The sequence below is a fragment of the Lepidochelys kempii genome, chromosome 16 (genome assembly GCF_965140285.1).
Source record: "Lepidochelys kempii isolate rLepKem1 chromosome 16, rLepKem1.hap1, whole genome shotgun sequence".
In the NCBI taxonomy this organism is placed as follows: Eukaryota; Metazoa; Chordata; order Testudines; family Cheloniidae; genus Lepidochelys; species Lepidochelys kempii.
In genome coordinates, this window is record NC_136395.1 from 6,349,692 (window position 1) to 6,374,074 (window position 24,383).

Below are 24,383 nucleotides of genomic sequence, written 5' to 3' on the forward strand. Positions count from 1 at the left end.
ATTTGTGCTGGAAATGGCCCACCTGTTGATCACTTTAGATAAGCTATTACCAGCAGGACAGTGGGGTGGGAGGAGGTATTGTTTCATGATTTCTGTGTGTATATAAAGTCTGCTGCAGTTTCCACGGTAAACATCTGATGAAGTGAGCTGTAGCTCACGAAAGCTCATGCTCAAATAAATTGGTTAGTCTCTAAGGTGCCACAAGTACTCCTTTTCTTTTGACCATCATGGTGTCTAACCCCCTCCCTGGGCAGAGCCAGCTGATGTGGTACAAAGTCGCCGGAGCCCCGTCTACACTGCAGCCTCTTCTGATGCTAGCGTGGGTGGAGTTCTGCCTCTGGTAACAACAGGGAGAACAATCGCCAGTGCAGACATAGTCACCAAGGGAAATGAAAGGGAGAAGCTAGAGTTAAAAAGCATCTCTGCCTTTCCTTTCTCCTGGCCTGGCTTATGGCAGGAAGTTGTTCTCAGCTGTCGCAGGTAAAGCTGGCGTCAGTGGTCCTGTCCCTGAGGTCTGAGTTCAGTATCCTGTACCTTGACAGAAGAGGAAACCCCTGCCATCTGCTACCCTAGGTAGTGAGTGAGAAATGGCAGCAGGCAGCGCTGCCCGAGGGCAGGGGCTGGGCTGGGCTGGGCTCCCTAGGACTCTGCTTGTTACAATGGACTGTTTTACATTATAGTCACTACCTCAGCTGGCCAGCTCCCCTCCTCCCCAAGGGCAGAGAATGCAAAGGCCATCCTCAGTACAACCCTTCTGCCAGCTGGTTAACAGCAGCCATCCCAGGGCTGGCTCCCTTGCCACTAACAAACCCCATTGCTCTAAGCCCCTCCCAGCAGAGGCGGATTTGCCATGAAACAAACTGTGCGGTGGCATGGGGCCCCCAAAATGCAGGACAAATCTCATCTGACAATCTGCCCCCGAGTCCCGGCCAGCGGTGCAGCAGGGCTCAGGCAGGCAGGCTGCCTGCATGCCGGGGCTGGTAGCCCCACACGGCTCCCGGAAGCGGCTGGCTGCTGGCACGTCTCTGCATCCCCCTAGCGGCGGGGCGTGGGGTGGTGGCTCTGTGCGCTGCCCCCACGCTGGGCAGCGCAAGGAGAGCTGCTGCTCCCCTCCCCACAAGGGACGCAGAGACGTCTCAGCAGCAGCGCAGCAGGGCTAAGGCAGCTCCTGCCTGCGCTGTCTCCCTCCCTCCGTGCCGCAGGGCGGGGGAGATAAGAATGTTCTTTTTCTTGGCTGGATCCCCCAAAATGAAGCTGCGCACAGGGCCCCACTAACTCTAAATCTGCCATTGCCTCCCAGAATGTCTGGGATCAATAAATACCCACCCTGGTGCCACAAAAACAACGAGGAGTCCGGTGGCACCTTATAGACTGACAGTTTTATTTGGGCATAAGCTTTCGTGGGTAAAAAACACACATTTTGTGGATACAGACTAACACGGCTATCCCCCTGATATTTGGCACCCTGGTGCCCTTAGTCAGCAGTGCTGCCCGGCTTGCAAGCATGGTGTCTGTGTGTGAATCCAGGAAATCAGGATGTGTGTGTATGAGAGTGTCAGTGTATATGGATATATCAGAGGGTCAGTTTTAAATCTGTGTATCAGAGTATCCGAGTGTCTCTGTGTGTAGATCAGAGCATCAGTGTGTACATCAGAGGGTTAGTGTGTGTATCAGTGTGTGTGTATCAGAGTGTCAGTGTCTTTGTGTGTAGATCAGTGTGTGTGTATATATCAGTGTCAGTGCATATATCAGCGTATATGTGTGTGTATCGGTGTGTGGGTACACCAGGGTCAATGCGTATGAAAGTATCTCTGTGTGTGTATATCAGTGTGTGTGTATTAGTGTGTGTGTATGCGAATTTGTGTCTATATATTATTGTGTCAGCGTGTGTGTCTAACAGAGTGTCTGTGTGTCTGTATATCAGTGGGTCAATGTGTGTATCAGTGTGTCTGCATATCAGAATTTGTGTGTGTATGAGAGTCTGTGTATGTGTATATTAGAGGTTTCAGAGTAACAGCCGTGTTAGTCTGCAACAGCCGGATGCATCCGATGAAGTGAGCTGTAGCTCACGAAAGCTTATGCTCAAATAAATTGGTTAGTCTCTAAGGTGCCACAAGTCCTCCTGTTCTTTCTGTATATTAGAGGGTCACTGTGTGTATTAGTGGGTGTGTATCAGTTTGTGTGTGTATGTCAGTGTATGTATCAGAGTGTCTCTGTGTGAGTATATTATGGGGTCAGTGTGTGTATCTGTTTGTGTGTGTATCAGAGTGTCTGTGTATGTATATCAATGTGTGAGTGTGTGTATGAGAATTTATGTATGTGAGTGCGTCAGTGTGTGTCTCTATGTGTGGGTGTGGGTGTATATCAGAGTTTGTGTATGTATATCACTGTATATGTGTATTAGTGTGTGTGTGTGTATCAGAGGGTCAATGTGTGTATCAGGGTTTGTGTGAGAGTGTCAGTGTGTGTGTATGTATGTCAGAGTGTCTGTGTGTATCAGTGTGTGTAGCAGTATGTGTGTATCAGAGTGTCTCTCCGTGTGTATCAGAATAACTGTACGCGTGTATCAGTGTGTCTGTGTGAGTGTCTCTGCGTGTATCAGAGTGTCAGTGAATATCTCTGTGTGTTTGTGTATGCGTGTCAGTGTGTGTCTGTATCAGAGTGTCTGTGTGTATATCAGTGTGTGTGTCTCTGTGTGTGTACGAGAGTGTCTGTGTGTGTACTAGTGTGTGAATGAGAATTTGTCTGTGTATATCACTGTGCCATTGTGTATGTATATCAGCATGTCTCTGTGTGTGTATCAGAATAGCTACGTGCGTGTATCAGTGTATCTGTATCAGAGTGTCAGTGTATATCTGTGTATCTCGGTCTGTATCGTTGTCTGTCTGTATCACCAGTGTCAGTGTGTGTGTGCACCTGTGTGTGTGTGTCAGTGTCAGTGTGTATCACAGTGTGTGTGTGTGTCAGTGTCTGTCTGTATCACCAGTGTCAGTGTGTGTGTGCGTTAGTCTGTGTGTGTGTGTATCAGTGTGTCTGTGTGTGTGTCAGTGTATCTCTGTGCATATGTGTGTGTGTGTCAGTGTCTCTGTGTTTATGAGTGTCTCTGTGTGTCCGTGTCTCTGTGTGTGTATCAGAGTATGTGTGTGTGTGTGTGTGTCAGTGTCTCTGTGTGTGTATGAGAGTGTGTGTGTGTGTGTCTCTGTGTTTATGAGTGTCTCTGTGTGTCAGTGTCTCTGTGTGTGTTACAGAGTGTGTGTGTGTGTGTGTGAGTGTCTCTCTGTGTGTATCAGCGTGTGTGTGTGTGGCCAGGGCCTTGTTTGCTCAGGCAGGTGCAGCTCCCCATTCAGAGCGGCCTGGCCAATGGGCTGCCGGAGCCCTTTGTGCTCTTCAAACGCGGGCGAGCAGTCGGAAGGAGGCTGGGCTCTGTGCAGGCTGCGCGCTGCCCGTGTTAACTGGCTGCTGAGGCTCCTGCCAGGCACCCCCAGCTCCCCCCCACAGGCCGGCTGGGCCCGCGGCCATGGAGTCCGGCGACGTCCGCAGGGTCTCGCTCTGCGCTGGCCGGGCCGACCCGCTGGACGCTTCCTTCTACCTCACGACCTTCGGTGAGTGCTGAGGCCGGGGCAGGCCGGGCCTGTGGGGCTGAGTCCTGGGAGTCAGTCGGTCTGGGCTGCCCTGGGCCGTGCACGGGGTTGTCGCTATGCGGGGGCACAGACAGGGGGCTGGCCTGCACTCGGGCCTGGGGCAGCTCCCCGCAGGGCAGAGTTAAACCCCTCACCTGTGCCATGCCGCCCATGCCAAGGAGCCAGGTGGGCAGTGAGCCTGTCCACTCTGCCTCTCTGGGCGAGAACAGACAGTCCTCCTCCCGCAGAGTGCGTGAAATCCGGGCCTCCGCTGGTACCTGCGCCTCAGCAATCAGCCCTGAGCACAAAGGGGCTCCCCTGAGGCTGGTTTTACTCGGGTGCCACTGGACTGATTCAGACCGGGTCAGCACGTGCAGAATGTGTGACGTCATTGTTGCATTGTCACAAGCTGTCACACTCTGAGTGCAGAGGCCCTTCTGTCGTGGTTTGCAGGGGTTTATTGTGCAAACATCTGGCTTGTGATAGGGGCCCCTGCAGTAGGACCCATCACGCACCGTTGAGTGTAAGAGTCCCAGGGGTGGAGGAGGAAGTTTGGAAAGTCGCAGTAACAGCAGCATGCCTCCTTCTCGCTTTGCTCCCTGCTCACCTGCTTTGTCAGATGAGCTGGGTTTGGATCAAGCAGTTTTTCAAGGGGTTTGGAACATCCCATCCCCGCTGGCTGCACATCCCTGGTGTTTGGAGAAGGCCCAGCACTGTTACAGCTCCTGGGTGGAGGTTAGGAAATGTGCCCCTCCCCGCACTGATTTATAACTGGGTTCCCTCCTCTCTTCAGCAGTGTGTGATGCTTTGTCACCCTGGTGCGCTTTGCTCTTGTCTTCAAAGTGCTACGATTTCATGCTCCAGGGTAGAGGTTTGTATGCAGATGGAAGACACTTGTGCGCTGCATATCTAATGACCCTGGTGTGATTGGTGGCTATGGGGCTGTAATGGGAATGGGGCGTGCTGGCCTTTCGTGTACAGTGTGATCGGGAGTTCGGGACTTTATGGGTTAGGTTCAGCCGTGCAATGCCAAGGGTCTGGCAAGGTGCAGTGCATGGTCTTGAAGGAGCTGAAAGTGCTCAGTATGGAGAAAGTGGTTTGAGGGGCTGGTTTTCCTTCAGCGGTTGCTAGAGGCAGATTGCTGCTTGGCTGGGGACTTTTGTTGTGTATTTCCACATGTCAGATGGCTGCTCCCTTTTATGCACGAGCTCTGGGTCCCCTGGGTTTCTACTGCTGGGGTGTTCCGATCAATAGCTTTCCTGGAAGGAGTTTTACCCTTGCAGACTAATCTCCGTTCTCAGCTCTGGTGTAACACAGGAGCAGCTTGTGGGGGCATGTCAGGCAGTGCTTTGAAAACTGAGGGATTTTCCAGGGGCCAGAGGACGCTTTTCAGCCTGTACACTGTGTGGGCCAGGGAGGCGTTGACTGAGGGGAGGGGCTAGACAAACTCCAATCACACAGATGCCATGTTGGGCTGGGATCTATTAAGCTTCATATAGCAGCACTACAGTGCGCGATGTGCAGCGGCGTCCTGTCTCTCTTACGTTCACTCGTGTCTGGATCAGGGCCACAAGGCTGTTGGTTCAAGTGCCCCTGCAAGGTGTCGTCCTGTGCCCAGCGCTGTGCTGCAGTACCAGGTGAGCTGTTTGGGGCCCACTGAGCTAGGGGCGCTTCTGCCCTTGCTAACTGGCGCTCCCTCTGCATGGTTTGGGTGAAAACTAAAGAAAGACTAAAGATCCTTCTAGAAAAGAAATGGCCAGAATCTCACTGCTCTGATTTCCCCTGAGTTACCTAATCACTGAGCCACATGCATACCCACTCAGTGCATTGCCAGAGTACCGCTTTGTGAAGGGCACTGGGACCCAGGGCCTCCACTTCCAGCTAACTGGGCCTAGGGGGCACCTGGCTGGTAGTGGTTTATAGCTTTTGCCACCAGGGTGCTGTGTGATGTCAACTGCCCAGCGCCTAGCATCCACCAGCATTAAATACACCAACTAATGTGGTCTGTGTCCCTCTGCCCCCAGCCAGCGCCTCACCTGGGCCTTGGGTCAGCCACTCCTCACCCATGCCATAGTTCCAAACCAACCCTGGCATAGCTGGTGGCTCTGGGAAAAGCCCACTGGATTCCCAGGAATAACTTCCAGTGACTTCCCAGGCCTCTGTGGCTAGTGCGGGCTGGGCGTGAAGGAAAGGGCTGTGCGCCATCTGCATGCTGGTGTTGGAGTACTTGGCGTCGCCCAGTCTCCTAGCAGTGGCAAGTGACTATTGAACAGGCCCAGGGAGAAAGCAGAGCCTTGGGGGGGTTGCACAGGGGAGGGGCCAGGGCACCGGTGGCACAGGAGCAGCTGCCTCTCACCACACTCTGGGCACAGCCCTTGAGGAAGGGTTCCTGCATTGCCTTGGGCCATGCCACCGCACCCGGGCAGGACAGCAGTGGCCTGCGATCGACTGGGAATTTCAGCTTTCAAATGTGGACCGGGGTGGAGGAGATCGCCTGTCAATCACATTGTACGCGGTCCCCAAAGGCTTGTGCTCTACCGGTCCAGAGATGCTGCCGGGCAGACGGCTGGAGCTGTACTAAGCATGCAGCGCACTGTGTCAGCCCTGGCGTTTCGCAAGGCAGCACGGGTCTGAATGTCAGAGCTGCTGAACACAGGCATCTCCTGGCAGTGGGGAGTGGGGGCTGTAGGTGCTCAGCACCTCTGGAGATCAGGCCCCAAGCGACTTCACAAAGCAGCAGGTTGTCATAGCCACTCCCTGGATCCTAATCAGATCAGAAAGTGGGGAGCGCGTGCGTGCACATGTGCGTGTGGTTTTTAAAGCTCCATGCGCCACAGCTACTGAGAGCAGTGGCCCTGGGATGTCCAGGGCCGTTGTGCAGCGGGGCCATTGTGGCTCCAGGTCCCTGGGTTCAGCTGCCCACACTGTGGCCACCTGGCTGCTCCTGAACAGGCACAGAAATGCTCAGAGCCACGCAGCAGAAAGAACTGAGCAAAACGTTCCCCTCCCTCCCCCCCAGGAGCCAGGGAGAACGAGTGACACTCCCACACCGGGTCCCTTTGCTTTGCTGGGCCCTGGCCTTGGGATGGAGAGTGCCTGGTAGCCTCCTGATTCTGAGTGGAGGGGAGAATGTCCTGTGATGTTCCCTGCAGCTCCTCCCCTGGGTTCAGTACCTGCTATTGTTGTACAGTTCCAACAGGAGCAAGGCAGCAGTTGTGGTTGGAGAGAGGACGGCTTCTTGCTGGGGGAACTTGTGATCGAGACAGGGAGGGTGTGACAAAAGTGTGCATGCGCGAATGCATCTGCACGTGTGCATGTGTGTTTGTGACAAACCTGACGCTGATTCCTGGTTTCCATGGGGGCTAGTGGACTATTCTGTGCTGATGAGGCAGCACGTTCCCCCATGCTGCTAGTATACAACGTTGCATTTACTAATGCACTTTCCTGTTCTCTTCAGAGCTGCGAGGCCTTACTTACAGTTCTGTTTTACTTCTCTCCAAGGCCTGCTGCAGTAAATCATCTGAGAATAAAAGCGAGAAGGTATAAAAGGCCGCTGGAAGCAGGCAGGGAATCCCACCCCTTACCTGACAAGGCGTGTCCCTTCCTGGGGCCTATGCTTCCGTAACATCACAGTCACTTTCCTTCCCCACCCCAATCCTGGGCCAGGCGCAGTCAGGGAGGGCTGGAGCATGGCTGTGCTCTGCCCATGTGCCCAGAATTGCCCCAGTTGAGACCCAAGCACTCAAACATCATGAGCTTGCCCCCCAAAATCAGGAGATCAGCTTAAAAACATAAGACTAATAATAGTAAGTTTGGGCTCTTTTCTGTTGGCCTTCTGGGTTTGGAGCCTTTAGGTTGCACCTGCATCACCCTACTTGGCTTTCCTCCTCAGCCTGGAGGCCAGAAACGTCCTCTTTTTAAATGAGTGCTGAAATTCTCACAATCACTGGGACTTGAAGGACAGAGACCTGTGAGAGGTGGCCTATTGCGAGTATTGTGGTGCCAGTCAGAATTCTTACCTCATTCAGTACAGGGCAACCCACCCTCCCCCAGCGAAGCATAGCCCAAGTGGTGTAATGAGAGCGCCTACAGTAGAAGAAAGATGGGGTGTTCGTAGTGAGATTCCTGCTACGGGGATCCAGCATGAGACAGCAACAGGAATACACCCAACTCATTGCTCTTATGTACAGATGGAAATGCCCAGACTGCTCCTTGGATGATTCGGAAGAGTGGCGGGAGAGCTCTCTTTGCCTTTAACTGGCCGTGATGGGGGTGGGATCCTTCACCAACAGACCTCTACTCCCAAGGGTTTTAATTAAACAGGAGTTACAAGCATGAACAAAGCCCAGGGTTTAATGCAGCAGAACAGGTATCATTGTCCCTGGTAGTGAGCTGCTCTCTCACTTCCCTGATCGCTGAGGTAAAACTCCCCCCGCCCTGTCTCCACTAGGAGTTTACAAGGAGGTCGTTATCTTGTGCTCGCTTGTCTTGTAAAATTCCACCTTTATCCCTAGTGGAGACACAGCCTAAGTGGGCCTCACTTACTGCTTCTCTGGTGTCCAGAGAGACTTCCCACTTCTACAAGACCCACATTTTTCAAATGCAGCCCTCAGTCCACCCACTTTGTCTGGGGAAACTCAACAAAGCCAGCAGCTCCTTGTGTCTGGAAGTTGAAAAGTTAATAGAGTTCCACATAGGGCGAGGCAGGTGTGGGGCTGCCTTTCCTGCCAGCCGAGGGTGGGGCGGCCAGCACACTGTTTGTCTGAGAAAAGCTGAATGCCTCAGCTGGACCCATATTGCCATGTGGCTGCAGTTCATTTATTTATTTAACTCACCCCTCCTCAGTCTCCTATCCCAGCCACAGTGCATCCTTCCACATCTCGCAGGCTGTGGTTACCTTTACTGTCCTGTGTTATTTGTATTACTGGAGTGCATAGGAGCCTAGTCAGGCTACTCTGTCAGGTTACTCTGACAGCCTAGGTTACTCTGTCAGGACCCATACAAACACACAACACTAATGCCAACTTTTTGCAGGTAGCAAGAGAGAGGCAGGGGCAAGTCTGTTTCCAGATGGCTTTATGAGCCAGCACCATCGTCCGTTTCCTACAGGAAGATGGGGTTTTCCATACTGGACCAGTCTGCTAATCTACAGCCCTCTCTCTCAGCACCAGTGGCCAATCCCTAGTGGTTCAGAGATAGGTCAGAACACCCCATAAAGTTCCATGGTTTCACTAGCTTGTTTTTTCTCCTCCCATCTTTTTGTAAGCATTTGTACAGCACCTAGCACCCCGAGGCCCTAATTGACGGCCTGCTGGTGCTACTGCAATGCCCATACTAAATACTAAACCAATCCTGTTCCTCAGTGCTCAGTGTCCCTGATCAGTATCCAGTCAGAACACTCCTTCAGATTGAGCTTTGCTGTCATAAAACAGCCTCACATCACTTAATTATTTTAACCCCAGCTGCAGCCTTCTGCCCTGCTTCTGCTGTTCTTGCTCTGCTTAATCTCAGCCCGCTGTGTTCAGGGAGCACCCCATGCTGCCTCTCGGAGCCAGGGCTCCCCTGCCACTCCCGGCGCAGATTCTGTCAGTGCTCTTCCTCTCCCCGCTCCTCAAATAACCCTGGCGCAAAAGCTCTCTGTCCCCTCGTGCTCCCATTCCTTAGCAGGCTGACTCCGGGTCATGCTTGGCTGGATCGCATCCCTTTTGCTTTCCCAGCGTAACCATTGTCAGATGTTAATGGCAGAACAACGAGAGTGTTCCCACGGCTTCAGAAATGGGAAGATGGCAAAAGGGTTAAAGTCCTGGCTCCAAATGCTGGGTTTTTCTGGTAGCATGTTAAACACTGAGGGCCAAATTCGCCGCTGGTGGAAATTGACATAGACTTCAGTGGAGCTGCACTGACTTACACCAGCTGAGGGTGAAATGACCCTCCCCCTCCCGGGCCTTGTCACTTGGGCAGAGCTGTGAGCTGTCTGCCGTCTGCCGCTAAGGTGATGTGCCAGGACTTTACAGCCCAGCTGCGCCCCGGCTCGGCTAGCTGGAAATGTGGACTTCCTCAGATTGCTGAGGATCTCCAGAAATACCTCATGGGAATGTAACTAGCAGGGCTGTGCAGACCCTGTCCCTGCTTCCCCTCCCCCAAGGCTACTTTCCTCCCCCACCCCAGCGATGCAAACAGCCACACTAGCTTAACTAATTGGATGGGGTTCCCTGGCACACTGAAATCCACGTGGCATGGAGCCAGGGCAGGAGATCTTTCTTGAGTCTCAGGGCTCTTAGGAGTAACAGCCTTCACTCCCAAACATTGGGCTGTCTTGCTAATGTTACCTAGTCATTGCATTGAGCAGCCCAGCCCTAGATCTCCAAGCATTGCACACAGGACGGAAAGTTTCATTACCCCCTTTTTTGGGATGGGGAGAACACGGCCCACAGAGGAGAAGAGACTTGCTCCAGGTCACCCAGCAGCTCAGTAGCAGAGCCAGAATTAGCACCCAGGCTCCTAGCCCAGCCCTGCACTCACTGCCATGGGATCTTTCTTTGCTTCCTGCAGGTCCAGTGTAGGTCACTGTTCCAGCGAGGGGCTTTCTGCTGCCCCGGTGTGGGACATCACAACCCTTAGCAAAGCAGGAAATGCCAAGTGAAGGTGTTGCTTCCCCATAGTGCTTCCACCACACCAGAGCTCTGCCCCGTTGGGAGGCCAGCCTGGCTCCTGCTGGGAGGGTCTCTGGGACATGGGGACTAGTTACCTGAATCCCCTCTTCTGCTGTCAGTCCCTGGGGTTGTGACTGGGCAGCTCAGTGTGAGCTCTGCCAACCAGCAGCAATTCCCCCTGGGTCAGGGCTTCTAGCCAGGTGCACGGCACCGTGGTGAGAGTGCAGATGCCACTGGGATGGGCACAGAGACAATGGCTGTGTGAGGGAAGGGTAGGGTGCTGGGCTCTTCCCCATTCTTTTTGGCACCCCCGGGCTGGCGGGGGAGAGAGGTTGTCTCTCCCCGCCGCGGCAGCTCCGGGGCTGGGGCCATGGGATAGGTGCTCCTTCCCCAGCCAAGGCAGGTTCGGGCTGGGGCTGGGTTTGAGCCAAGGGAGGGGTGTCCCAGCTGTGGCAGGTCTGGGCCAGGGGAGGGGCGCCTGGCCACAGCAGGTCCAGGCTGAGGCTAGGTTCAGGGCGCCCCTCCCCTGGCTGCGACAGGTCCAGGGCAGGTCAGGGCTGAGTTGGGGCCGAGCTAAGTTGGGGCTGGGGGAGGGGCACCCCTCCCCTCGGCCGCAGCAGGTCCTGGCCGGGCGGGTTCCCTAAGCACCTGTGCAGCGCTAAATAGGCTGCTGTGTGGCCACATGGCCGTACCACTTACAGGGAACGTAGGTCCCTGCCCCACTGAGCTTACAGGTTGCTGGTTGCCAGTGCAGTGCTCCATCCACTAGGACACACTGCCCCTCTGCCTTAACATGTCACTAATGTCCCTGCTTCCAGGAGCTTACACTGTGTTATAATTATACTTAGCACTTCCCCAGGGGTTACTCTGTCAGACCACCCTTCCTGAGGCTAACTGCTCCTTACAGCCCACTGGTGGGGGGGGTTAGTGTTGGTTTGTGGACAGGGAAGCTTTTGCAGAGGGGCTAAGGGACCTTCCAAGGCCACCCAAAGGGCGGATGGAGAGCTGGGGGTTGGGTTGTTGTATTAATTTAGTTGGAATATATGGGCCAAAAGTGTTAACATAAACCAATCACTGTCCAGTGTTAAACAATATTAATCAAGGTCCAGGGTTCAGTATACAGAGCCCTCAGCCTGCTCAGTACCAGGGCAAGCTCCTTTAAAAGCATATAGAAAAGAAGGAAAAACAGCTAAAGTATTTGAAATGTGAAGTATTGAATAAGGCTTTCATTTGAACTATGTCCCTTGTTCCTTTTTATTGAGCTGGAAAGAATTTTCAGAAGGAATCCCCCCCCCTCCCCCCTCAGCCTTGTTTGACAGGCTACACTGCAAAGAAATACTCACAGCACTGAGTCTCAGAGCCCAAGTCATGCTATGGGGCTAAAACCAGCAGCGTAGATGTTCCTGCTCTGGCTGGAGCTCTGGCTCTGAAATGCGATGGGGTGGAGGTGTGACATTACTCAGGGTACAATCTGGACAGATGGACAGCTGTGTTCCCTAGGGTGCGTTTTACACTGCTTTTCTGTGGGAACAACCACTCCTATTCTGCCCACACACAGCCTCCAGCATGTAAATCCCCCCCAGCTATACTGTATGCCATGGAACACATCTTATGCAGTAGAATTTTATAACTTTACATACTATGTGGCCACACAGATTTTACTAGGACAGTAACGTTCAGCAAATTAGGAGTTTTCAGATGATACCTCACACAGCATATTTTGTACAAAATTTATCATAGTCTTGTAAAAAGGGTGAACTCAAGGGTACATATTGTCTCAGGAGGGTCTCAGAACCTGGGCTCCAGCCCGAGCGGGAATGTCTACGCTGCTGTTTTTAGCCTTGCAGCCCGAGCCTCGTATGCCCAAGTCAGCTGACTCGGGCTCTGAGACTTGGTGCCGTGGGTTTCTCTCTGCAGTGCAGATGTACCCTTAGATAGTATTAAAGATGGTAATAGCTTCCCTTTTGGGGAAAAGAGAAGAAGTTTGTTGAGATGAGCTGGAGCTGGTGTTGTTAAAGTCTAATCCTGTTTCATCCCAAGGTTGTCTGGGGTGTGGCTAGAGCCGGTGGAGGTGGTGATTTCATCTGGGTCCCTCTCTGTGTCCGCTCTGGTCAGAATCAGGATGACGAAGGCCCTGGGGGGCCCAGGAGACTGTGGGGGTGGCAGTCATGATGGCAGCTTGCTCCAGTAGCCAGTTTTTCTCCCAAAGACTCTTTCCTTAAGGACCCCAAAGGGAGTGGGGGGTGGACTAGTCCATCCCCCCATTATTTTGTCCACCAATTAGGCCTAGTTTCTGACATATCAATTTTGGTGCATTGATACTTGCTCCCACACTGTTGCTGTTTACCAGGCATGATTTTAACACAGTCCTTGAGTTTTATCACAGGCCTTTTTGTCTGGGCTGAGCCAGTCTTTCTGCCTCCCTCTCCTACCTTTTCCGTCATGATTTGTTGGGACAGTTGTCACTTACTTTGAACAGCTGAATTCCTATTAGGGCATGTTTGTAGGCCCAGTGATCACCCCAGGGTTCAGGAGTCGCCCATGCCCAGTCTCTGTGGCCACACATCGCTCGGACTTGTGGGGCATATTAAACTGAGATAGACCCTTTCCAGGAGCCAGGTTTTCCCAGCCCTTCCCCACTGCCACAGGCTCCTCCTCATGGGCAGAAGCTCACTGAGCTGCAGCCCCTGAAATGCTGTTAGAGCAGGGAAGGGAGTCAAGGTGTTTAGTGGCTGGAGTGAAGCTGGCAGAAGGGTGGAGCCATGGGGGTCCCTCAGCACCCAGCTGGGCTGGCTTTTGGGGCATAGTTGGCAGGGAATCTCCTTGGATGAGATCTTCACCAGTCGTTTATGTGTCTTTCTCCTGTTGTTTGCCCAGGTCAGCTGAAGCTATCCATCGACATGCAGGGCAGGCTCCTTGTGCTGCACAGTAAGTATCACCGGGGGGGCGTGTCACCAGGAGAGCAGATGGCAGCTCATGCGAAGGTCACTTTGCCTGATGCCTGTTGTAGCGTTCTGTACCAGAACAGTGTTATCCCCAGAGTCGCCAAAGGGGCTGGCTCTGCAGTGGGGCTTGAACCTGGGGCTGCTGGCGTGGAAAGAGCAGGCTCTTCTAGCAGTGGCTGCTGCAAGCTCACCAACCTCTGCTTGGGGCCCAGCCACGCTAGAGGGGAACAGAGCACTGCCCCACATGCGTGTGCTCACATGTGCAAAGTGTGATGTGTGTGGTCTCACCTGTGAGGGTCTGTAGTGACTCTAGTGCCGGTCCTGCTGCCCTGGCTTAACCCAGGCAGAGGGAGAGCAGGGCTTGGCTCTGCCTTCTGTGACTCAGTTCCAGCTAGATCGCTTGACAAACCTAGGCCGGCTGCTCGCTGGCAGGAGCTCTTCGTCTCCAAGCCTCACTCCTCCCGTGGTGTCCTTGAGTGAGTCAACAGCGATGCTGCCGCAAGGTGCGCCCAGCATAGCCCCTGCTGTAGGCGGACCAGCCCGGCCGGCCCACTGTGTGTCACAGCGGGGGCAAGCAGGGCCGTCCTTAGGATTTATGGTGCCCTAGGCGGGATTATTAAACTGGTGCCCCTATGCCTGACTTGCTCTTAGCAACACAAACATAAGCTTACAGTATTGGAAAACTTGTCACATGCACTTTATTAAAAACTATTTGACTTAATTAAGCACACTGTAATGCAGACGGACTACCACTGAAGAAGCAGTGCTATAGAAAAAATTCTGATTTATTGACAGAATGATGCAAAGAATATAAGTTTTTAAACTTGTCAACATTTTATTGGAAATTTCTATGAAGAGGTATTGAAACAAGGATTTGTTTTTAATTAAAAGGGATCTTTCTGGCTTTTTTGGCTGCAAAATCAGTAATAATGTCATCGTATGACAAAGACAAAGTGATGTCTTGTTCGATTGCAAGAATAGCAAGACCAGTCAATTGTTCCTGACTCATTGTAGACCGGAGATAGTTTTTAATGAGCTTTAGTTTTGCGAAACTCCATTCTCCTGATGCTACTGTTACAGGAATTGTCAGTAGAATACGAGTGGCAATATACACATTAGGATATATGTCAACAGGTTTGCTGATATGAATAAACTGTACAATGTCCTTCACCGATTTTGCACGTGGCAACACTGATGACAATGTACTCAATTCTTCGTACAGTTCAAGTCCATTTAAATCAAAACTATCTCCGTGCTTCAGGAAGCTCTCTAGATTCTTGCACTTCATCATTTGCTGCTCTTGTTTTCCTATGTCGTTGCATTTAGTTATGTCATACAAAAATCCAAACTGTTCATGGTGTGCTCGTAAGGTATTAAACCTTTCATCAACGGCAGATATTGCTTTATCCATCACAACATTAAAAAATTCAACCTCAAATTTCTTTTCTGGATCATCTATGGGCTCATCTGCGCCTTCATATTCCGCTTACCGTTTTTTCCTTGAAACTCGTGTCACTTTCGGACATGGAAATTTAGGTTCTACACTGAGTGCCTATGCAAGCTCTCTTGCTGTAACCTGTGCTTCCTTGAATCCATTTTCTCTGTATTTCACTAAAAAGTCTCGTGTTGTTTAGTAAGGTAAGTGTTGAATCAAGCTGCATCATTGGACTCTGCATTATTTTGCTTACACTTGAGATTTTAACAAGAATGTCTTACCAGATTACGACAGATGTTAGAAACTTGAAGCTTGATATTTCAGAGGCCAGTGACTGCTTCACGTTTAGCTTTTGGATATCTGGCTTCTTGCGAAATAGCAACCCGTGCTTCGTAAACTTCCTCAGATTGATATCTCAATGTTTTTGCACTTTCTACTCTGCTTTCCCAGTGTGTCTCAGATAGAGTCTTAACAGTAATACCATTGACATGTGGTTTGAATATTTGTCATCGTTGAGTGGAAGCTGAAAAGAGCATGTAAATGCATTGCAGCAAACCAAAAAAAGAAATAGCTTCTACAGAAGACTTGGCCATATCACACAAAATCAAATTAAGGCTGTGGCATGCACATGGAACAAAAAAGGCTCATGGATTTTCTGCCAGCAATCTAGCTTGCATGTCAGAAATGCATCCTCTCATATTGGCACCATTATCATAGCTCTGTCCTCTAATGTTCATTACGGACAATCCCATTCGTTTTAGTTCATCAAGGAGAGCTTGAAGAAGTCCAAAACCTGTAGTGTCCTCTACTTCTAAAAATGTGATAAATGATTCCTTAACTGTAATCTGTGCTGAATCATTAATGTCGACAAATCTCACTACTAACGACATCTGCTCTTGATGACTTATGTCCGGAGTGCAATCTAGAATTACTGCAAAATATTTTGCCAAACTAACCAATGAAACCATGTTGTCTCTCACTTTATCACTCATTAGCTTGATCAGTTCATTTTGAATTCTTGGTCCCAAATAGTGGTCATGTATTTCATTTTCAGTTACTCTTCGGAGACGTTCACTCATCACTGTGTCAGACTTTCCCAGTAGTTGTACAAGGCCCAAAAAATTGCCATTTTTGGGCTGGAATAATTTCTCAACGCTTCCTCTAAAAGCAAGATTGTTTGTTGATAGATATTCAACAATAGATAATAGATGTTCAAGAACACGATGCCAATGCTACTTCTCTGACTCTAGCAATCTTTGATTTTGGGCATCAAGAGTTGTCTGATTTTTTAACCTTACACTCAGCTCACACCATTTGTGCATACTTTCAGTGTGGTGTTGTGCCTTTTCATGTTGCGGTAATATGTGACTAAGATTTTTCCAATCATTAATACCCATGGTTGCTATCTTAAAGTTGCAACTATTGAAAAGCTTGCATGGGAAACAAAATATAGCATCCTTGCATTTAGAGTACACAAGCCACCGTCTGTTGACAATTTCACCATTAGAAAGTCTTTTGTAGTAATTGTTCTCTGTGAATTTCCTACCTCTAATGTCTTTAGGATATTCAACAGCTTTTATTCTCCCAGGGCCTTTCTCAAGTATAATGGCATGGAATTCGTTGTTTAAAGATTGCGGCCATGTGCCAATGTCATCTCTATCCCATGCTAGTACAGTTTCAACTGTTGTAATTTCTTGTTTTGTGTCTGCATCTGTTTCAAATGATTGTTGTGTGTGTTGTTGCGTTTCTTGAGCTTTGTCTGCATAAAAATTTTCTTCGGCAGTTACATGATGATCTTGATCAACTTTGTTTGTTTTCATGATGTACAAACTTAAGTATAGAACCCTTCCGTGCTTGTACAGCTAATCCTGTTTCATCTTTCCGTTTTCTTTTTTGTGACCCGGAAAGTTGTTTTCAATATGACATAATTTATAAGGGTGTTTTTTAAAGAAATAACTGCTTAAATGATCAGATTATCAGAAATACTATTTAAAATGACGAATATAGGGTGGTCGTGAGTCTGTGACCTTAAGCTAGTGTGAAGACACCTCACAAGGCGCTCTGCCCTGACTGAGACACAGCAGAGTTGGAAACTCATGTCATTTGTACAAAGCCACTTTTTAGTTTTAAATGTATAGTGGGCTTAATGTTAGTTACAACTCTCTATCAACCTTACACTGTAACTAGATCAATGGCATTATCCAGTTTAATAAGCTGGGTTTCCAAGCAGTGGCAAAATATAACCCTAGTTTTACTCCGAGGTAAAGCACAAAGTGACCAAAATGAAGTCAGCACAGAATCATCTCCTCTAGGTTAAGGCAGCACAGAAATGCTACCGGAGTCCTATTGTGCCTTGTTTTTGTTTGGAAAGACATTAGCAATAGCAGCGCATTTTGGGTCCGGCCAGAAATACATGATCAATCACCGCCTCTAAAGTTCCATCAAAAACTGACATTTTCACAGCTCTAGCATGACCTGCTGCACAGATTCTTCACAAGGAAGTGTCCCTGGCCTTTTTAACTCATATTAACCGTGTATTTACTTTATGAAAGTTGGACAAAACGCAAGACAACCTCTGGGCTGGCAAAAGTTATCCTGACTCACTGGGAAAAAAAGCAAGAGAATCTTCGTACAACATATGGTCACTCTGTACACAAGTCAGGAGATGAGCATATTCCAGTTGTTGGAGGGCTCTATTTAGCAGTAACAGGGCTATAGGAAAGCCAGTCAACGTTTTTTGTTTCTCTGATGAAAACTGGCCCACTCCCTGCCCCAAACCAAACTTGTCACACATAATTGGGAGACAACTTAATTTTCTGTTTTTGGCTAAGATATTGATCTTTTTAAAAAAAATATTGAAATTGGATTCAGGATTGTTAGCAAGCATTTTTGGCAAACAAAGTTGTTAAATGACAATCTAAATGGCAACACAGTCCTGCTTTCATGCTTGGCTCAGCCTGCTGGTCCAACAGCTGCAGTAGAGGAGGAGATAGGTAGAAAACTGCAGTACCCCAAAATCCACCCCTTGGGGTGCAGCGTGGCAACAGCAGCAGCAAACCCTCAGGTCCGATCACACACCACTGGGCACCACTTCCAGCCCAACGGACCATGGTGAAGTTAGCACAGCATCTGATCTCAGGGACAGGGCACCCACGGAGCCACAGCAGCTCATCCTGCCCTGCGCAGCTCCCCCTGGATGAGATGGATCACTGCCTGCTGGGGGGAGAGACGCGCTCCCCCACTAGGGTGACCAGATGCCCTGATTTTATAGGGCCAGTCCCTATATTTGGGGCTTTGTCTTATATAGGCACCAATAACCCCCACCTCGGGTGATCAGACAGCAAGTGTGAGAAATCAGGACAGGGGGTGGAGAGTAATAGGAGCCTATATAAGAAAAAGACCCCAAAATTGGGACTGTCCCTATAAAAGTGGGACATCTGGTCATCCTACCCAACCCCCATCCTGATTGTTCACACATGCTATCCGGCCCAGCCAGCTGCCTGTGACCATTCTAATCCTGGGGGCCGCGAGGAAGTGAGTCACTTTTACTTTCATTCCTCAGCACGCAGCCAGTCAGGGCCCCCCCCCCCAGCCCAATCCAGCCCTGCCGGAGGGGAAGGGGGCGAGAGGGGTGCTCCATGGGGGGGGTGCTCTGTGGAGGGGGGGAGAAGAATGGACGTTATGGGGGGCAACAAAGGGTACTGCAGCCGCTGAGCCTGCCTCACCTCACGCCGGGGGAGAGAGTCACACTCACAGGTGAGTTCCTCCTTCCCCACCCCTACCCCGTCCCCTTCCCAGAGCCCCCAGCAGCCAATCTCCCCGCACCGGCTCTCTCTAGGACCCAGCAGCCCTGCTCTTACACGCTGCACTGCTTCCTGGCTGTCCGGACCCCCAGCACAGTGGTGCCCTAGGCAGAGTGGTGCCCCAGGCGGCTGCCTAGTCTGCCTCTGGCTAAGGACGGCCCTGGGGGCAGGCTGTGCTTTTCACCGGGCTGCACCGAGCACTTTAGCAGGCACAGGACAAATCTCCAGTAACAGTGACTCTGAGTGGCCCTCAGCTGGCTCCTGAGCGCAACATGGGGATCCCTCCTGTCACCCCCTCCAGGCCCCATTGCTGGGGTTGATTTCCCACAATGCCCAGCAGTCTGGCTCAGCAGCACAGGAGCTTGCAGTGCCCAGGGTGTGATAATGGAGTCCTTGTTTGTAACCACTGGAGCCTATGGCAGCTGCTGCTGGTGCATAGCGCCATGGGTCAGCCTGAACTCACCTGTGGTTGGCTGAAGTCCCTAAGGCTGGACACCTGGACTTTCAACAGGAGGGAGGTGCCTCACCTATGTGGGCACTTTGGAAAATCCCAGTGGGCACCTGCCTGCATGATTAGATGCCTAAAAACCTTAGTAAACAAAGCCCCATCAAATTAAATACACAGTGATGTCCCCAGTGACTGAGAGATGCAGGGGTTGGAGCCTCTGCAGTGATGTGAGCTCACCTGGCTTTTACTTCTGCTGGATACATGTTCAGACACAAACAGCAATGTCTAAAGCCTCACATTACCCAGGGAAGCAACCGCTCCCAGAAGCCTGGGGCCAAGTGCAGGTTGGTGTAGAATCTCAGAATATCAGGGTTGGAAGGGACCTCAGGAGGTCATCCAGTCCAACCCCCTGCTCAAAGCAGGACCAATCCCCAATTTTTGCCCCAGATCCCTAAATGGCCCCCTGAAGGATTGAACTCACAACCCTGGGTTTAGCAGGCCAATGCTCAAACCACTGAGCTATCCTGCCCCCCTCCTTAAAGGTGACCTGCAGAAAGCTGGGCTTGTGCCACTGATGCTTCATCATGCGGCATAAAGAAGGACAGAAAGATTTGTCACAAATGGCCTTTTTACCTTAGCAATGTCAGGAATGGCAATTTTGGCCTTTGCAGGTGGCACTGGAGGTCTCAGACATGTGTACTGGGAGCTTTGATGAGTGCATTGCCCTGTTACCCCTGTGGGGAGTCCAGCAGCTTGGTTTCTGGGGGAGGCAAGGCTCGAGTGTCTTATCTAAGCCCCAAAGCTTTGTGTTCTGCAGCAAGTGACAGGCTCTCTGTGTTTCATAAACAGCCAAAAGGTCACATTTTGGCCTAACTTATCTCCTTTGGCCTGCTGCGTTTCCTGACCTTGTGTGGTCTTGAACTTCGCTCCCCTTGTGTGGCAATGCATTTAACTTTTACATTTAATTTCTGAAGAGCAGAAGAGAAAGACGGGCCAGAGAAAGAACCAGGAGACCCAATCCTTCTTCTCTTCTGTGATGGTAACTGGCTTTTGGCTAGCTGGGGCCTCCTCAGAGCCTTAGGGGAGGCCTGGGGCAGTTAATAGCACACACAGAGACATGCCCACTCATCTGAACATGACCGTGCAAGTCGAGCAGACCCGGCAGGAGGGCCAGGGTCCGGCACACTGGAACACGGGTGCTCCTGGTAGCAGACAGGAGGATGGATGGTCTAGTGGCAAAGGGGCTAGTTTGGGTCTCAGGACAACGGGCTCAGTCTTGTTCATGCCACGGATTCATTGTGTGTGCTTTGGGGAGCCACTGAACCACTCTTTGTCTCAGATCCCCATCTGCAAAATAGGGGCAATACATTCTGGCCTTTCTGTGCTTCAGCTTCCTAGCTGTGTAGGCAGGCGCTGTGCATCTGTGCGGGTGGCTGAGCTATGCAGCAGTCTCAATGGTAGCAAATGGAGCCAGGAAACACAACATGTTCTGCAGAAGGTATCTCTGTGCCCAAGGAGAAGCTGCCCTCGATGGCAGGACAAGTAGGGGAGCCGGGGAGCAGTGACTGGGAACTGCCTGAGCCAGCCGTGACCCATGGAATCCCAACATGCAGCAGCCCAGGGCTGTGTTGGGATGGAGTGGGGCTGGGGAATCCCAGAGCTACAGTGGACTGGGCACTGATGAGAGAGGAAGTGTAGCCTGGGTACCTAGCCAGTGTGAGTTGTATCTGTTAGGAGAACTGGCTCCCCAAGGGGCTAGGACGAAGCTCCATTGCTTCTAGCTGGTGCTGGCCCTAGCAAAGGTGCTGCATGACCCAGCTCATAAGAGTGGGCTGGGTCAGTGCTCCTCATCCTTTTCCAGGCTGGCATTCCCTGCTACAGCGCAGGGCCGGTGTCCAGCCTCCTTCCAAGGGTGGAGTTAGGGTTTACAGAACAAAGGAGAAGGGATGGTTTGGACTTGTTCTGACCCTAAAAATGGCTGCAAGCATCTGGCACAAACTTTAAGCCGATGTTTTATTTGACTGGGGGCTGGCCTGGAGTGAGTCTGTTACTGGGTCCTTGCTTCACACTTCAAAAAGGATGGTAACAAATGGGAAAAGGCTCTGAAAAGAGCTGCAAGGATGATTTGAGGTCCGGAAACCCGACTGACAGTGAGAGGCTAAAGTAGCTCAATCTGTGTGGTTAATCAAGAGGAGGTTAGCGTGTGATGTGACCCCAATGTATAAATCCCTATGGGGGGAGAAGCTTTCTGAGACTAGAGAGCTCTTTAAGCAGCAGACACAGAACGAGACCCAGTGGCTGGAAGCTGAAGCTGGGTAAATTCAAACTACAAATAAGGCAGGTGTTTTACCAGAGGAGGTGATTAACCTTTGAAACAACTCACCTCAGGATGGGGTGTTTTCTCCACCCCTTGAAGTCTTTAAACCAAGGTGGGTGTCTCTTTCAGAGAGATCTGCTCTAGCATAACCAGGAACCCCTGGGGGAGATTCTCTGGCCTGTGCTATGCAGGTTAGATGGGATGATCGTCATGGTCCCTCCTGGCCTTCACATCTGGGAAAGCGTCAGCCCCAAATATTGTAGTGGAAAACTAGGAGTTTGAGCAAACAGAGGGCTCTTACTGCAAGCCCTTTGCTCCTGTGCTGTTTGTGACAGCCTGATCCTGACCTAGACGAACCCAGGCCTCCCCTTGGCAGATGCAAAGCTCCTGCTGTATGATAGCAGGCCATGTTCTGAATGGCAGCTCCTGGCTGTGTGCAGCTCTGACAGCGCATCACGTACAGAACAGTCTAGTTACCATCTCTGTGTGCTGGGGCCAGATTCTCATTTCACTCGCATGGCTAGAAAGAATGGTGCCTTGCCACTGCAGTCAGTGCAGGGAGGCTGGCTTCGCATAGGCGGGGCAGAGATGGAGCTCTGGCCTTTGCTATGTAACTTGATGATACATTTGGCCCGGGGCATGGCGCCAGTTTCCCCAGTGTTGTGTGAAGTCAGGTGGGTGAAATGCAATTTGTCAGCTGGATGCTGGGCTGCATCTGCTCCAAGCTCCGCCGCAGACGCACGTATTCATAGGACAGTTTTACTTCAAAATAGAACCCTCCACGATTTCTCTCTGCAATCCCCCTTGTGCCCCACAAGCCCTCAGGGGCAGGGAGGTGCACGTGCAAGGAGCCTGCCGGGCGCGGAGGCTGCCAGCCCATGTTCTATAAGCCAGCTCTGGGTTAATCCTGCCAGTCAGACGTGAAAAGGAGGAGCCCTGCTTTCAGTGCCTGGCACCAGGGCATGAGCACAGTGCTGTGGGAAGATGCCTTGCTTATCTCTTTTCAACCATGTTTCATTTTCTTTCCAGTTATGGAAGCAAAAGGCCTGATGGGAAAAGAGTACAGGACATGTGACTCCTATGTGAAGGTGGGTTCTCTTGCTGCTCCAGGGGCTTTGGGTTCAGCTGGGGATGTGGATGTGACCACTTTATACCCCTTCTGGTTTTGGGGTGAATTCCTCCAGGCATGCAGCTGGGCTCCCATCTTCTCTCTGTTCCTCATCTGGGGCTCCACAGAAACTGAGGCAGAACCTTAGCATTGTTCTGCCCATTTGTCCTGAACTCCCCCACTCCCATCCCTGTATTTACGGGCTGCTGAGTAACTTTCCTGCACCAGGTGAGCTAAGACAGCCAGTCTTTTGCAAGGTGCTGGGTGCATCACTGTGCTAACTGCACTTGTGGGCTATGGCACCCTCTGATGGAGAATTTGTTGTCACAGAGTCATTACTGGCAGAGAACGTGGGAGCTAGAGGGGAAAGCTCTGCCTGTGGCTCTCTGCGCTCATCTTTTTTTGCAAGCCAATGCTATTATGCAGACTGAGGAAAGGGATGATAATGGATGGTCAGCATTAGAGAAACTCCAGTAACTGCACTGTAGGGCACAGGGCTGAGCAATCCTGGTTAAATTGATAGCACCTTAGTAGGTCATTTCCATCTCTACTGCCTCTGATTCTAACCGAAAATATGTGTCATGCAATGGACTAAGCGTTCTCCCTCAGCGGGTCTCAGACCCCTGTGTGTGTGTGTGTGTGTCTGTCTTTACATGGCCAGAGACTGGCTAGGAATATTTGCGCAAATCAAACACTGAATTCTCTGAATTGCTAAGGAAGAATTTCTCCTTTTCACATTGCCCAAAGGAGCTTTGTAATGTTGTGGCTAGACCTGGTCAGTGCAAAGAGACCTAAAAACCTGGCTAGCACAAACTACATCTTTGAGACCTAGCCATCCATAAAGCTGACTGGTGGGCCTTCTGATGATCTAAGCACTAGACAATTGCTGGGTCTGTAGCGAGTTCGTATTTGCTTAAAGATGGCTAATGCGCCGTTTGTTTCTCTACATCAAGATGTCTGTAGTACCAGATACTGATCGGAAATGCAGGCAAAAAACCAAGACTGTTCCAGACAGCAAAAATCCCATCTTCCATGAGCACTTTCTCTTGTGAGTATGCAGGGTCCGAGGCAGCACCATCCTGTCCTTCCGCTGGGTTGTGTTCCAAGTGGGGCATGTGTTCGGAATGGAGCTGGAAGAGAATCTGAACTGTGGCAAATGCTGCCTTAGCTTCTCCTGCCCAAGATCCCCTGTTTATTCTTACACTATTAGCTTCAATAAACATGCCTCATGCATGATGAGGTTTTGTACCAAAATGAAGAGTGACAGACATTATTTTGCTGTTTCTTGTAGCTGAAATGCCTTGAACTTTTGAACAGAGCTTTGCTGAAGCTCACAAAGCTGTGACTATAGAGCGTGACAGCAATACTCCTGCACATTTGGAGTTTCTTATTTGGTAGCTTCTGTGCATCCATATGGAGTCGGGGAAAACATTCCATTTCCTAGACCCTGAGCCTGCCACGATCTGGTGGATCAGTATGAACAAGGAAGGTAAAAGGATTTCCCAAAGCTCTAGCATGTCCTTGCATGGGAAGGGGGCTGGTGGCTTGCAGTGTTTTGGTGGAGTTCATTATTTCTAGCAGACCTGCCTCTGTTGGATCTCTGTACTCATGAAATATTTAGACTGGCACAGAGTGATTATTTAGGAACATGAATGATAGTGTTTTTGTGGTGTTGTTCCTTTAATGTTTAACATGTGTCTGTCCTTAAACACCCTGAGCTGTGTTTCAGCACCTCCCCAGGAGAGTTCACCTCCCCTTGCAACAGCTTGTCAATAACAAATGTCTCCTTTGTTTAACCACGCAAGCAGCATGGCCCTCAAGTTCTTCTTGATGTAATAAACATGGATTGGAGCTTGCAGTCCCGTTAATTTTAGTAAATTAGTGCACAATAGCTCATTTGAAAAGAGTGCCATTTATGGCAATTGCTGGGAAGCTTCATGTAGGAATCAGTGGGGCAGGGAGTGGGGGCTAGGGCGTCACTGGAGCATTAAAGACACACCAAACGCACCCCTGGTGTGTGTTCCTGGTGGCGTTGGGTGCTCTCAACCTGTCCT

General features: G+C 50.7%; 1 protein-coding gene across 1 annotated transcript in view; it reads left to right on the forward strand.

Moving 5' to 3' along the window:
- The window catches only part of LOC144929505 (regulator of G-protein signaling 3-like), an 80,124-nt gene that overhangs the window by 53,979 nt on the left and 1,762 nt on the right, over nt 1-24,383 (forward strand). The window contains exons 4-7 of the mRNA XM_078849093.1: nt 13,151-13,201; nt 19,884-19,943; nt 22,251-22,309; nt 23,283-23,377. Coding sequence (XP_078705219.1) covers nt 13,151-13,201; nt 19,884-19,943; nt 22,251-22,309; nt 23,283-23,377 — 265 coding nt within the window. The remainder of the gene's footprint in view (nt 1-13,150; nt 13,202-19,883; nt 19,944-22,250; nt 22,310-23,282; nt 23,378-24,383) is intronic.